The following is a 15,753-nucleotide window of genomic DNA, read 5'->3' as shown; positions in this document are numbered from 1 at the left end:
ATGTGCAATTACAGCTCTCTACTTGGCACAAGGTGTAAGGGAAATTTTGCTTTTTACTTCTTCACAGGGAAAAAAATAGTCCTTTAAAATACTTATTTTCTCACATGACACTGAAGGTGGCTTTGCATGTGGTAGGTCCTTTCCATGCCTTAAAGTGAAAGTTTAAAGGATTTTACAGATTCTCTGATTCTTTGCCTTTAGGAAGCACAGATTACATTTTTTTTTATTTGTTGATATATGGGTATGTACTACTGGAGTTTTGTCCAGTCATAACTTAATAAAACTGTTTATGATATGCAGGGTTATTTAAATATCTTTATATGGAAACCCAGAATAGTTTTAGTAATTGAAGAAAGACATCCGAGATTTAAAGAGAGTACATACTTAGAGTGGGTCCAGAGAAGAGCCATGAGGATGATGATGGAGCTGGAACACCTCTCCTAGCTGGAAGATCTGAGAGAGATGGGGTTGTTCAGCCTGGATACAAGGAGGCTCTTACTGGATACAAGAAAGACCTTACTGTGGCCTTTTAGTACTCAAAGGGGGCCTAAAAGAAAACTGGAGAGGGACATTTTAGCCAGGCCTGCAGTAATAGGAGAAGGGGTAGTGGTTTTAAACCGAAAGGGGTTCAATTTAGATTAGATATAAGGCAAATTTTTTTTTTTTTTTTTTTTTTTTTTTTTTTTTTTTTAGGTGTTGAAAGTCTGGAACAGGTTGCCCCTGTCCCCAGAAACATTCAAAGTCAGGTTAGACAAGACTGAACAACCTGGACTTGTTGAAGGTGTCCCTTCTAATTGTAGGGGGATTGGACTACATGACCTCTGATGGTCCCTTCCAGCCCAAACTATTTTATGATTGTCTTTTAGGAAAGAAAGATTTTTAAATCTCTACAATGGAGAAGATACAACATTGTTCCTTCAGGCCCAAAACTGTTAAGCAGTGTTTATGCTGATAATATGTCTGAGAATCACACTCTCTTAAGGAGACATTAATTTTTTTGTCTGGAACCATGTCTTTCATCTTCTTCTCTGGGTCTTTTCTTTAGCATTTTTCATGTGTGATAGCCTTGAACAACTGCTGCTGCTTTCTCTTCACCTGTATCCTCTTCAGAGCCAACATTTCAGAGAAAAGAAATACACAAACCATTTATTCATTTGTTCATTCATCCCTTTCCTGCCTCTTCCTCATTTGCAAAGCAAGCAGGAAGCTGTGACAGTGACTCACCACCAGATTTTTTGAGGGGATTATGCCAAACCTCACTGATTCACACACTCTAGGCTTTGTTGGAGGTCAATGTCTTGACAGCATTCCCCTGTAAATACTATACAGGTACCAAGCTGTTGATACTGAGAGTGTTAAGTTGTTTCTGCCTTCCTTCTGCTGTGCTTTTTGTTCTAACAGTTGCCAGCAGGGGGGCAAGGTGACAAATTTTGTCCCTGTATTGAATATAGAAATTGGACATTAGTTGGTGTGCAGGTACCTGCTCAGCAGCAGCTGCTTCCCTGGAATGAGCATTGATATTTACTCTCCTTAATTTACAGAGCAGTTGTGATGAGCCCCTGAAATATGGTTATTGTTCATGACTTTTCACTTTGTTAGCTTTCCTCCTCTCTTACCACAAGAATGCTTCCTGGCCCCTTAAATCTGTTCTTGCTCTGTATCTCAAGATACATTCTTCTGGTTGCTTTAAGGTGTCTTTAAGATCCTTTAACTTAGGGAGGTGTCAGGTCTTTGAGATCAGGGAGGTTTCCTTGAATTTCAGAGTTATGCAACAGAATCCAAGCTGGGGATTTGGTATTTACCTCTTTGTATTTCTCTAACACTTCCTGCATATTTATGGGCACACATAGGGAGCAGCTGTAGTAAGCTGTATATTCAGCATCATTTGGGGAGGTCCAAAAAGCAGTCCCAGTAACACAACTGCCTCATTAACTCTGTTTTCCTGAACTCTGCCAATGGCATATTACTTAATTTCTGGCACAATTGGCCACTATACAGGTTGCACACAAGATTTTGAAAAGGTCATTTGAAGGCTTACCAACAGTACAAGAAAACAACAAATGTCCCATACAGTCAAGTTTAAGGTGTTCTTTGTCTTGTCATAATTTTCTGATTTTTAAAAAGTTAGCTTGCTCTGAGAACCTTGGAATGTTAAGGTAGAAGAAAGGGGAAAGTAACTTACCAGGTGTGAATACAGGCTTTTGCCATCTGACACCACCAGTGAGTCTTACTCATTCCCCTGTGTTTCTCTGCTCCTGCAGGACATTTCCTTGGAGCCTTTCTGTCTTTGCTGGAAATAAAGACCTCCTCCAGATCTCACTAGGCAGGTGCAAAAGTTCACTAGGTTTGGAAAGTCTTTTGTATAGACAAGCTCCTCTGTCACCAGGCATGCCACTGGATGCTTTGTTTAACTTGGTGATGGGGACTGACAAGATTCCTGTGATGGATAAGATGAAGAGCATTTTCCAAGTCATCCATCCAACCCCAGGCACACTTAATTTTGGGCAGACCTCAGTGTAGACTTGCATATTTGCCTCTCTCAGTATCTAACATCCAGCCAAAGTCCCTGTCTATAGGAAAATAATAACTGACCATTTTTCACAGCAATGGAACTTTCCCTTTATGACATGTTTTCTTACAGAAGAAAAGAAAATGTGTTTTCTAATCTCCATTGCTTTCTCTTTTCCTTTTCCATGCACAGGAAATTGAACCATTACCAGAATATGGCTCTTACTATTTCCTGCTACAATAGCATCTATGTTTTTCCCCCCTCTAATATAGGAATGTTCATTTAAATCTGGAATTTGCAAAAGTTGGTTCTGTAAGCAAAGAAAATAACTAAGCTTTATTAGTTGTTAATTTTTTTTCTGTCTTGTCTACATTTTCCTATCATACTCTCTCTGGATGGACCTGATTTGGAAAGGACAGATCTGCACATGCTCCTGGTGCCAGCAGATGGAATGGATGCAAGGCAAAGCAGATTAATACTTAGTGTTTCTCGCCCATTTTTAATAGCCTTATTTTATTACTGCTGTCTGTTTCCTCTACCTATTCATCCTGAAACTTGTAGAAACCTCACAAGTTAGATAGTAGACTCATATATACAATCCATTTTTGCTGAGTTTTTTCTGAGAACTCAGAAAACAAATAACAAATCCCCTTGTAATGATGATGTTTATTCATCTTGTCATGATTTTATTGTATCTGATGTTACAAATATCAATTAACTTGACCTTAAAAATGCTCATTCAGGTGAACATATATTTAATTGGAGACCAGCTGAATGGCAAGGTTTGCTGATGGTGTAAACTAATTTGGGATAGTGAAGGAAACTGAAAGAATTGCAGAGGGATTTTAGGAGATGGAGATAATACCATACACAGAAGCCCCCACCACATGTGGCTCAGTGATTCTGTCAAGTGTCTGGAAGCTGGGGAATCAATGGGTTTTCTTGTGGATAACTTGTATTACTGCCTGAGCATTTGCTTTTGGCCAGTGTTGGAAGTGACAGTCTGAGCTCATTGGACTGCTTTCAGAGGCAGTACAATTCTCTTATGTTCCTACATGTTTCTGAAATAAACGTGTTTAAAAAGCCAGTAAAGCTGTTTCAAGCATGACAAAGAGCTAAGCAAAGAAAAAAGATGAAAGCAAATAAAAAAAGCGCCAGACACTCATCATAAGTTTTACTTGGGAAGAAACAACTATGATATTGACAATTTATGGATCTCTTTCCTATTAGGAAGTCTTCAGCTGTCTCACTTTGGTAGCTTACACTCTGATTTATAAAGAAAAATGTTAGCATCTTTGTGAGAATCAAATGTTTTCAGCTCACTGGGCATGAAAATCTTTCATTTGGCTGGATGTACAAAGTGAACTTCAGCACAAATTCCTCAAGATGAGATTAAAATCATACATTTACAAATAATGTCTGTTAGAAACCTTTGGAGAAATAAACTCCATTACAAAAATGGTTTGTTTTGCCTGGAAAGAGAAGGTCATTAATGTTTGGATTATCATAGTCACTATCTAAAATATAAACACAGTTCCCTGTCACCAGAGTGTCTGAGGAATTGCTGGTTAATTCTACTTGGAGGGAAAAGACATTGTGTTTTAGATCTCACCCTATCAGAATTGTCATGTACTATTGCAGATAAAGGTGTAGATAGTATTGATTTTTATTGATTTTATTTCAAAATGAATGGATTCCAAGTTCAGCAGACTTTCTGTGATGAATGTCTAGAAATAGCATCATACTTTTATTAAAAATAACAGCAGTAGGGAAATACTGATGTGAATGAAACACTTAAAACAAGTATAGTTATTCAGATTTTTTTTAAGAAGAACTCGACTCTTTGTTAAAGACAAAACTAAACAAACACTAATCTAATTTTAAAAATTTCCCCCCCATCCACCCCTATAACTTATTCTTTGGAAACAAACACAGCAATTTTTTTGAGTGCATTCAAAACTTAGAGTAGTTTTTCAGAATGCTTTATTATTTTAAAAATGTATTTGAATTGATAAAACAATATTGTTAATCATTTTCCACGCATAAAGGATGTCTCTTAAGGGAAAAAAGAAAAAAAAAAAACCAACAACAAAATACAATTTTGAGGTTTTCCTAAAGTTGTATTTCCAGAATACCACATGCTCTGGAACATACCTGAATGAAATTCAAATCTCTTTTTACATGTAATCTGATTTAAAAAAATAAAAGAAAGACAATAAACAGATTGGAATTATTAACTGGAATTAATTATAAGTTTCTGGTATTCTATCAGTCATAGCTGGTTTTTGTTTCCCCCTTACCCTTTTGATAGCAGTCACAAAAGTGTTTTTTGCGCTCGTAGGATCACAGTTTTGTACTCTTGTAGGATTTGTTAAGTACACAATTATCCTGTTGCTCTGTATAAAGCAGTTAAAAGGTTGTGTGGTTCTCTGGGTAATATGAATGATTATGGATAGTAACGGATAAACTGTGACCAAAGAAGAACATTGTGCATTAATGGAAGCATTTTTCTTTGATGATGTTCTATTGAATTATTCTGGAGGTTTTTATTGTTTGTTTTTGATTGTTTTGTTGGTTTTTTTCATGGGTTTTGAAATAGAATGTAGAAAAAACCCAATAGCCTTTCTTTTAAGCCTCTTCCAGCCTTGAAATCATTCTCTCTGATGAGTTAGCTTTTAAGTGATAGCAAGTGTTGCATTTTCATGCTCTCTCTCTTCAGCAGTTTCCTATTTCAGACATCTGCCTAAAATTTATGAAGTGATTATCTTTCCAAATATAGCATGTTCTTCTTTGCCTTTTGGAAGTTTTTTTTTAATATCTGAAGGTTAGCCTTTAGGTCATAGCTTTTATAAGTTTAGCATAAGCCTTTAATCTCTCTTGAATGATTTTTGTGTGTAACTTAGTCTCATAATTATTACTAATAAAGCTACCCCATAGCAGGGAACAGTACGTCCTTGTAGTATCTGAATTCTTTATCGTATTTGTTTAGATAATATTATCAGAAAAACTATTCTCTGTCTCTTCTTATTTCCTGAAAAAAGGACCTTCCTAGACAATGCAACAGAGCAATAGTAATGCAGAAAAAGAATATTAAGATTTGGCTAACAGCATCTTGTTTAGGAAAGCACTAGAATTTTGAGGGAAAAGGTTGGTTATTCTCTCTCTCTCTCTCTCTCTCTCTCTGTGCTTGGGGTTAAGTTAAAATAAGAATTATGCTAAAACAGTAGTAAAAATAGGTTTTTAAACATTGTGTTTTATCACCCATATAGAAATCAGTAATATAACTTGGTTATCTGGAATTTGTACAATATGTACTTATGCCTTAGTTAAACAGAAGACATCTTCTGAACTAATTTGCTCAGCAATTTAAAGAGTATTGCAAACTGATGAATATTCTCTGCTACGTCAAATTCTTTGAATATTATTTGTCTTATTAATTATTAAAAATTACTTGGTCCTTAGTGATTTTGAAATATAGTATTAAAAAAAAAAAAAAAGGAATGAAACTTTATAACTCACTTTCTTTCCATGTTTTATGATTTTACTCCTACTTTCAGGATGCTACTTCCAATACAATTGTTCTAGAAATGAGAGAATCTGATGACCCTGTCTCAGGTATTCCATTATGTCTTTGGTCCCTGTAAGGAAAAAGTTCTGCCAAATGGGTAGCTGTCTCCATTCCCCAGGAGACAAAGAGTAATTTTCTTAGTTCTTGTATTCCATGGTTTGAGGTTCTTACTTTCTCTCTCCCCAAAACTTGCACTCTGAACAGGTATCCTGTGAATTAGAACAACACAGGCAAGCTGCAGGGTAAATTAACATTTCAAATGTTCAGTAAGTCATCCATGAAAGAGGTGAAGTGCTGTACCAACAATTTTTAACTGCCTCCCAAACAGTTTTTAATTTTTTTCCCTCTCCAGTGCTGCCTGTTGCATCCTTTGAGAAACACCCCTATGTTTCTAGTCTGAACCTGTACCTGTAACATCCTTGGGGGTTATTGACTACTTGCCCACATCTTAAATTTTACCTTTGCTTCAAAGAAACCAGAATTGTTTCTGGATTTTGTAATCCCAAAATGTGTATATAGTGGGTATTTGCTGCACCCGTTTGGGTTTTTTTCATACTACTGTAGAGGAGGATGAAAGACTTCTGAAGAGGTTAAAGTCAATCTTATCCCCTCACTTCTGAGTCCAAATCCATGGTGCTGGTGTTGATGTGCATTAAGGAGGAGCTGCTATGAAGCTGTTACAACCTGATTTCTCCTAGAGAAGTTTTATTACAATATAATTAATATATCATAGGGAGTATTTCAAGGTTGGGGGTTTTTTTGTTTGCATTTTGGTGTTTTTTTTTTTTTTTTTTTTTTTTTTTTTTTTTTTTTTTTTAACAAGTGAGTACATGGCTGGTCTGCATAGAAGTTTATTGTTAACTACCACCAGTTCCCTAAAGGATTCGTTTTGGGGTCAATTGCTAAGCACAACCTCATGGCTATTTTGTGGGAGTAAGATGATTCTGCTTTCAAACTTCATCCACAATTGGTCTTAGATAAGGATTATTACCTGGTTAAGAAGTAATTTTTTTTTCTCTTTTTACATTTTGTTGAACTGTTATTGCTGGATGCTATAGTATATGTTCACTTCTGACTTTGTTTTTCTACTTTATTCATATCTCACACAGGCAAAAGGAGCTAATTTTTGTACAGAAAAACTGGTCATTTAAGTGTTACATAGCACAACAGGTTACATGGGAAGTTTTCCTGTTCCTGAAAATATTATTTAGTTAATATAATATGAGGATACAAATACTTGCTATGCCAAACAATTTGTTACTAGAAATTTTTAATAAATTACAAGATAATAATAAAAAAAATTATATATCTCACAGTGTTGAAAAGTTGAGGCAAATAGCCTTAAAGTCATTACAAACACTGAATGACAATGTAGAAAGGTGGGGGATTTCTATGAGAAAAAAGCAAAAAAGATGCAAGAGAAATGTAAATTATGTTTCCTAGTTTCACTTGCTCTGCTACAAGCGGAATTCACTGTTCAGAAGTCACAGATAAATAGTCCTTTCTTCCTTTGAGTGAAAATCCGTTGTTTGGAAAGTTGGTATTGGCCGATTCTTTGTGAAAATTACTAATTTGTATTCCTTCTGGATACTTGTATAGCTCCATAGGACACTCAGGAAATTGCCAATTTTTAGAAAGGTCTTTGTGGCAATGACAGTAAGACACAGGTACGATCCAAAACTGTGTACACAGTGAAGTGCATCCAAGACACAATTTTTACTTCATCCTCTGATGCCATCTGAGTCTTTTAGCATTCAGCTTAGAACCTCTGCCCTCAGAGCAGGCTGCCCTTTATGATGGAGGTGGATACTGGTGCTAATAACCAGTATTTTAATTTTTTTTTTAAATGCATGCTGCCAGATGTGTTTTTAATTAACTATGCTTCAAATGCACCTTTGTTCAATTTTTTTCTGCATTTTTTTTGGAAAATAGTATTTTAATGGAAGATCATATTCTTTTTCCTCTTAGTAGTAGATTTCTTTTCTTATAAGTGCAAGCTGAATTGGTTAAACTTTGAATATAGGTCAATGGCTAGTACAGTTTGTTTAAAGACCAAAGGATTCATTATCGTTATCATTTATCAGGACTCATTAGATGTTGTGGTTATGAGGTCTCACTCTAAAAACAAACTTGAGAGTTTCAAGCAATAATGTGCTATTCCACAATTTAAAATGTTGCATATTCATAACATAAAACAAAATTTGATTAAAGCAAGTTGTATTAGTTGTTAGGGGCCAGAATTCTTGGTCATTTGAATACAATCCAGTTTTGCTTATTTTAAGGGGACAAATGCATCCATTTTTTTTTGTAAATAATTAATATGTAGTTATTTTTCAGTGTATTAGAATAATCAACTGCCATTTATCATGTTGTTGATGCAAATTTTAGTAGAACTAAACTTGATGAGAAGTTTTCATTTAAATAAAGAAAACTGTATAAATAGCAATCACTTTGAATATAGTCCATGATTGAAAACCACGTGTAGCTTCTTTGTTTTTGTCATGAAAGCTCTTTAGCACCTGTGTGCATTTACACAGTGTATCCATCCTGCTTTGCACAGCGTGTAGCTGGCAGCACTGTTGGGTTTTTGTGTTTTCTTTTTGTTATGTTATACCAGGTAGTAACCACTGGTTTGACTGATTTAAAGAAGAAAAAGGAGTCAAGAATTATGCTTACAATTGGAGGTGCAGGTACAAAAAATGTTCTCCTCGGTGTTACACTTTTAAGGACTGGAAATTCATGTATCCAGCATCCAAGCATGTCTCCAGCATGCCTGGTGGCCTGGTGGGGTGCCTGCAGAGCAACGGAGGCAGGCTGTGGGACTGACCATGTTCTGCTCTGCCCGTTCAGATAAGCAGCACTGGGACAGCCTTGTGTAAGCTGACAATGAAGGGTGTTCGAGTGACTTGTTAATTTTATCTGTACAAGCTGAGCCATTTGCAATTGGCTATTTGAGATTACCCTTTCACTGAGTGTGAATTACAGCCATGTACCTATGGCTTCTAATTAGTTTCCAGTGCAGGTTGCTTGTTAGCAAAAAAAACCCTTTGCCTTTGTTGAAATGACAGTTTGGATTTCGTTAGAGAACAATGCTTGCAAACTGCTTCTGTCAGTAATGTTCAGTTCCTTCAAAGCAACTTTTCTAATTAATGAAATCAATTGCTAGTTTGCGTTCCATCTGGGTGCTTGTGTAGCTGCGTAAGACACTCAGGAAATTGCTGTTTTTTAGAAAGGCTTTTGTGGTAATGACAGCGAGACGTGCGCAGCCTGAAACTCTTTCCACATTTCTGAGATGTCAGTCTAGGAGAGAAGTTTTACTTCATTCTCAGATCCATTCTTTTTGTATTTTACAGACTGTGGAGGCTCTGCTCTCGAAGCAGGCTGCCCTTGGTGCTGACGTGGGTGGGTGCTAGTGTTAGTCCCTGGAGTGGTGCTGGAGCACTGCTGATCTTGCAGGAGCTGGCTGAGGGGACGGGTGGTCCCAATATAATGCTGGTGCACAGAGACTGCTGTTTTTTATGTAATTCTGAGACCGTAATTCCACTAACTGTCTTGTGTCCAGCAGAGAAGTCACAAATAAATTCTAACTGTCCACCTGTGACACTTGAGTTCTGGGAACAGATTAAGACTCTGGCTATAGTGAACAGATTTTTAGTTGTTTGTATTTCAGGTGAAATACACTGAAATATCACTTTTGTTAATATTTAGTAGCTTTCTTAAAAAGCCTCTTTATAGGGAATAATACCTTATTTGGTTTTGTGCATACTCAAAACATACAATGATGTTAGACCTAGCAAAGTTTATCTTTTTCTTTCATGTTTTTAAAGTATTTGAAAACATCAAAGTCTTTTTATGGCTTTTTATTTTATGGGCAGTCAGAATACCATAGGATGGCCAAAACTTGTATTGTTTTGGCTCTGCAGACATCTTCTTGACAGATTAAGGCTGTCAGCAGAATGTGTAAACATGCTTTCCAGCTTTTTACATTGGTCATTAAAGCATCCTTAAGTGCAACTCAGGAATCTAGTCCTGCAAGACAAACCCCTCAATCATATGATTGAATGATGGTCAGGGGTTTCTGTTAAAATGTTTTAATAACTTTGCACTTCACAGCAGTAAGTCAATTCCCTTGTATTTGAGTCACAGTGCTTGATCATCTCTATGTAGTTAGCCCACTGACATGTGAGTGCGTTCACTTTAAACAGCATCTGCCTCCAAGTTAAGACAGAAATTAAAAAAAAGTGTCGTTCTCCAGAAATTATAATGCAACTGCAGCAGTTACCTTACCAGGCCCTGTTCATTGTACATATTGATGGCTTTCTACATTTTATAGCTTCTCACACTGCGCAGTAGAATCTGCCAGGTTCCTGAAAATTTTGTGGAATATACTGCTTTATAGTAAAGGAAAGATATGCTAATATATATAAAAAAAAAATACTCTGATTTCTCACATTAATTTTCTATTTTTTAAAGGAAATAACTAGGAAGAGTGGGAAATTGTCTCCTCACAGTTTTCTTAAATGCTGGACTTTACAGGTTTTTGCCTAGTTTTAATGGTGTTTAGGGCTTTTTGTTTTGTTCTGTTTTTTTAGTTATTTCATCACCTGGAAGGAAGTCCTTCAGTGAATTCTAAGTCTCTTCAAGGAAAAACTAATTGTCTGATTGCCCACCTTATGTCTTGGCAGGGCTAGGCTGGTGCCTTGTCATAGGTGCACAGCTGAAAATGATGAATGAAATAACAAATAGATCACTTTATCTAAATAAGTTATGGAAAGAGCTTATGATAAAGATAGGTTTCTTGCAGGCTTCGAGAAAGATAATGTCCTGTAAAAGACCTCAAATAACTGTATTGATTCTGTTACACATTTTTTACATTTCACATGAATTTCATTTTGTCTTTAGAAAGCCTAAAATTTTAAAAGCTTGTACTGCATAATGCATTGACATAGCAAAAGTGTGAACATTAAATACTGGTTTGAAATACTAATATATTCATATAAATACTGTCTTTACCTATAAAATACTTTTTCAAAATGAGGGTGCGTTTTGATGTGCGTTTCAGTAGTAACAGTGGCAGGTGAGGCACTTTATCTTCTCTCTGTGCCTACCCCTGTGTCCTTCTTCCATTACAGTATTCATTTGAGTTCAGTAGTATTCTAAGGGGAGAAAACAGACCTGCCTTTAAAAAAAAGAACAAGTTTTTCACATATTTTTCTTGTATTGGACCAATTCCTCACTCCTGTTCATTTGTGCTGAAAAGATAGCAGAAATTGAGATGTAGCAGCAATAAGTAGCCTATTGTAGGACCTGCTAAAAGTTGTTGATGGTTTGAAAAAAGCCTTACTATACTAGAAAATACGTTATTTTGTCCTGTGAAAGAGAATTAGAAAGTGAATACAGAAAAATACTTAGAACACATGCAATAAAAACTGTTATATGTGAGTAAAATGCCTTTTCCCAAGCATATTTGTTTTGACTTTTATGCTGGTCTCCACCATGATAAAATATTCTCATGGTCAGAAAAAATAGGAATTTAATTCCCTTGCGTTCAAAATCTGAGTAGGAGTTGGTTATTCTATTTAGGTGATGCTGTTTCCTACTCATGTACACTCAATTGAACCCATCATTCAGCATTTTTAGTGGGTTTTTAGAAGAGAAGAGCAGATGAGGAGGGTTAATGTTTGGAAGGGTCATGTTACAGTCCTTAAATTATCAACAGAATTTAGACGTAAAATTGCAGAAGAGTGAGTCAAAAGAAAAGTGTGATTGATGCAGACAAAAATAGTCAGTGGAAAAATGTCAGAAACTTTTATTCATTTTACCTAAGTTGTTCTCATAAAAGGTGAAAAGAGAATCAATTTCTTAGCTTTCCACAGTTCTATGGAAAATGTAAAACCTTACTTCAGAGAGATCCCTGAAATCCCATGAAATCTCATTCTTTATCTGATGAGAAGTGTGTTTTGGAACATTTGACTTTAATAGAAGAGTTCCATGAGAGAGGAACCACTGTGCTGGGGTCACATTTTCACTTTAATCCTAACTTTCTTTTAACCTAAGATTTGACATTAAATATAATTAAAATTGAAAGCCTCTTTTGAGAGGAAATATTTAAATCTGATTGAATTTGATCTGTTGAAATGGGATACATCTTGAGTGGTGGAAGCCTCCCATCCCTTTTTGCTTTGAGGAAACAAAATCCAAAAAAACCACCAACCAGACAACAACAACAAATAACCAACACACAAAACCCTCCTCCCCCACCTCCCCACCAAACAAACATTAACCACAAAACTCAAGAACCCAATTTGTCAGGTTTTCTGGTTTGAGCCAGTCTTTCAGTTTAAATTGTAGCACTTTCTGGGAACTTTGAGGAACCATGAAAAAATGGTTCTGTATAAAAATTCTTTCAGGGATGCCTATTAAGGATTAATTAGGAGAAAACAAGATTCCTGAAAATTGCTGATATAAATTTTTTCAGTGAAGCTCCATTGGCTTTTGCTTCTGTGCTATACAGCCACTTGGCCTAGAAGTCATCTTTCTTATCGTTCTGCCCATCACCAATGTTTAAAAATGCATCTCTGGAATCAGATCCTCAGGCAAGCTTTGTAGCACTCTGGCCTTTGTGTTTAGCAAAAGAGAAGCAAGGAATTAATAGTTCCTGTTGATGGGGTAGTGGTTGCTCTGCATGTGCTGTTAACACAAGTTGAGTAGTTTATCTTGTATTAGACGTGTTGGCTTTGTCAGCTGCCTGCTCTCATGCAGTGGTCTTCCCCATCATCCACTTTTGTAGATAATTTTTGCATGTGGATTTTGTGTTTTGTAGAAAATTTGTGGTAGAGTCCTGCATAAATGAAACAAGAAGGAAAACAGCACTTGAAAAATATTGTTTTGAGAACATGCCAATGCATGCAACTGTCCGTGTTAACACTGAAAAAAAAGATGTGAATCCTAAAGTCAGCTGGAAGTCAAAAAATCTGTAAAATAGTTGCAAATGAAGTATCTGACCAAATACCATTGCAGTGGTTGTAAGAGAATGTGTATCCACCTCTTAGTGGATGGTAATGTTGTGGAACAGGCTCTTTTGTTACTGTTGTTTTAAAGGTATGCTTTAAACAGCAGTGAAACTGTATTTTAAATAAGGAGCATTCAGTTTTAACTTCTTCAGTGTGTGATTATCTCTTGACTTATGTTTTTTGTTTTTTTTTTGTTTTTTTTTTTTTTTTTTAAGATCTTTATGGTTATGGCAAAATCTTTCATCAGCCGATGGTATAATGGACTGCCAGTTGGATGATATACAGTCGTCTCAAACATGCCATATACTTCTCCTCTTCTGTGTCCGTGGTGAGTTTTGATTCTGTACATATATACTAAATTCTTCAGAGAAGGAACTGAAACCTAAGTTCAGAAACAACTGTATAGAACTTTTCTCTTTCTGGATGATTTTAGGGCTGTGCAAAAATTCTGATACACAACTTGAAATGTTGTCTTTCCTGTCAGCTTGAAAGCATCTTCACCTTCATTTAGTGTGTTTAGTTCAAATTAGATTCCAACCAAATGTTCTTTTTGGTCAGACATGCACCACAATGTATTTAAGATAACTGTAACTGTGTTAAAAATAGACTATAAAACATGGGTAAAAAAATAATTGAAGAAAATATTTGGAAATAATTTTTCAGTTTTGTTTATTGTGCTGCTTCTCTGTTTTGTGCCTACAATTAATCTGATTATAGTATCTGTGAGCACTGTTAAGTATTGTATAATCAATAATATTAAAAGCAAAGCTCCTCGTATTATAACTGAATTATTGCTTCTTTGTCTAGACATGCAATAATGAAATCCAAAGCACTTGTTTTTCATTTGGCTAAACACATTGACAAACCAAATTTGGGTATCAGAATATTCCACTGACTACTCCTTAACAAAGCAGAAATTAGAGCCCAGTCTCCTCTCCAAAAATCAAGTTAAGAAATTGAGGCTTAAATCTTCACTCTTTCACTCTTCACCTTTTTGAGGGTTTAGATATGGTTCTTATGCCAGAGTTTGGTTATAAATGATACTGAATTATCTGGAATAGTTGCTTAGCCACTGTTAAAATTTGCCTGTAAATGTTTGTTACCATAAATTTGCATCTAGTGTTTGGGTTAGAAAAGATACTATATAAAAGATATCTTTCCTTTTCTGCTCCAGATTCCAGAGTTCTTAGAAGGATGCAGAAGTAGTGAAAAAAGTATAGAGAGTAAAAGAGGCAGATATTAATTTGCCTAATGCTATAAGGCATTTAGTCAAGGCTGTTCTTACTACATGTTTAATTGCTGTAATGAACTAAGACAGAAGCAATGCAGTTTCTAGAAGCGCACTTGGTAATAGAAGGAGGTGTTTAAATATCCCATATAAGTGGATAGAGATGTTCACCAGCAAAACTGGTTACTATTATTTTTGGTGAAAATGAGTGTTTACACAGAGAAAGGGACAGCCATGTGGCACATTTTCTCATCCTGTGGTGGAGGTCATTTTCTGCCTGCTTCTCTGTTACCAGTTTCAGCTGGCTTTGCATTTCAAATTTTCTGCCTCCCAGGTAGTAACCATACAACTCTGAAACCAGGAAGCCAGATAAATAGCAAAAAAAGCATCACCTTGCTTGTTTCCACATGCAACTTTTGAGGGGACAAACCTGATACTGTTTGATGGGTTATCCAGCACCTGTTGGTTCTGCAAAGCATTGCGAGTTCTGCATTGCTCTCTAACCAAGCTTTGCATTTGCCAAATTAGCAGATTTGCTTCAAAGATTTGACCTTTTTCTTTTTCCTTATTAGCAATGTGCCATACATTTCTTAGCCTGTTTATACATCCTGGGTGTGCACTGATTTATCATGAAATCAGGGCTTTGGGACAAGTCTCATGGAAGAACTAATTTCTTGAAACAGAGAAAACTGTCTATCCCATATGTGTAAATACTACAGGATTATGTCTCCTTTTGCAGATGTCTTCTCCACTACATTTTCCTGACATTTTACTGCATTTTTCCCCGTGTCCACCAGTAGGAGAACAAAATCCATTCTAATCCACAGTTTTTCCCTTGAGGCCAGACTTTAAAAAAAAAAAAAAGGTTTGATGACATCTTCAGTTGTTTAAGAAATGTCATTATACATTGTCTTGACAACTTAAAAAACACTGCTTTGGCATTCTTGTTAGAACTGTTCCTCTTTGCAGTCCAAATCTTCAAGGAAAGGGAATGTACCTTGTGTAAGAGCATCCTCATCCTCCTCTCACTTCTGTATCCACTCAAGGCTCACACAGGCTCTCAAATGGCCAGCAAGTTACTCCACTGCTTCTTTCTAACCAGAAGAAAGCTAAGGTGGGCATCAGGAAGTAAACTGAATGCCATCACACAGGATGTGAAACCTAGAGGATTTTCTATCCTTACCACAGTAGCTTGCAGAATGATATCTAGAGGAGAAGTAAGCTTTTCTCATCAAATTCAAACCCTACAAGAGAGAAAACAATATTCAAACAGTAGTATGTATTTAAAATCTGTAATATAATAATGATAACAATATTTCTAGTTTGTTCCCAAATCCTATGCCCCATTAAATAGACCTGGGAAACCTATTATAGGTGTCCTATTACAATTAAGTTAGGCTTTTAGAGGGCATAGTGGGATTTGAGAACTTGTGTG

At 36.0% G+C, this 15,753-nt stretch overlaps 1 protein-coding gene across 3 annotated transcripts in view; it reads left to right on the top strand.

Moving 5' to 3' along the window:
• The window catches only part of CHRM3 (cholinergic receptor muscarinic 3), a 257,302-nt gene that overhangs the window by 66,535 nt on the left and 175,014 nt on the right, over positions 1-15,753 (top strand). Inside the window, exon 2 of one of the 3 annotated variants that reach the window (XM_068184972.1) lies at positions 13,306-13,415. The exons of the other annotated variants lie outside the window; for them this stretch is intronic. Coding sequence (XP_068041073.1) covers positions 13,387-13,415 — 29 coding nt within the window. The 5' untranslated portion in view covers positions 13,306-13,386. The remainder of the gene's footprint in view (positions 1-13,305; positions 13,416-15,753) is intronic. 3 annotated transcript variants of the gene reach the window in all.

Source organism: Anomalospiza imberbis, chromosome 3, assembly GCF_031753505.1.
Source record: "Anomalospiza imberbis isolate Cuckoo-Finch-1a 21T00152 chromosome 3, ASM3175350v1, whole genome shotgun sequence".
Classification (NCBI taxonomy): domain Eukaryota; kingdom Metazoa; phylum Chordata; class Aves; order Passeriformes; family Viduidae; genus Anomalospiza; species Anomalospiza imberbis.
The sequence above is the reverse complement of the archived record's forward strand: the minus strand, read 5'-3'. Positions and strand labels throughout refer to the sequence as shown.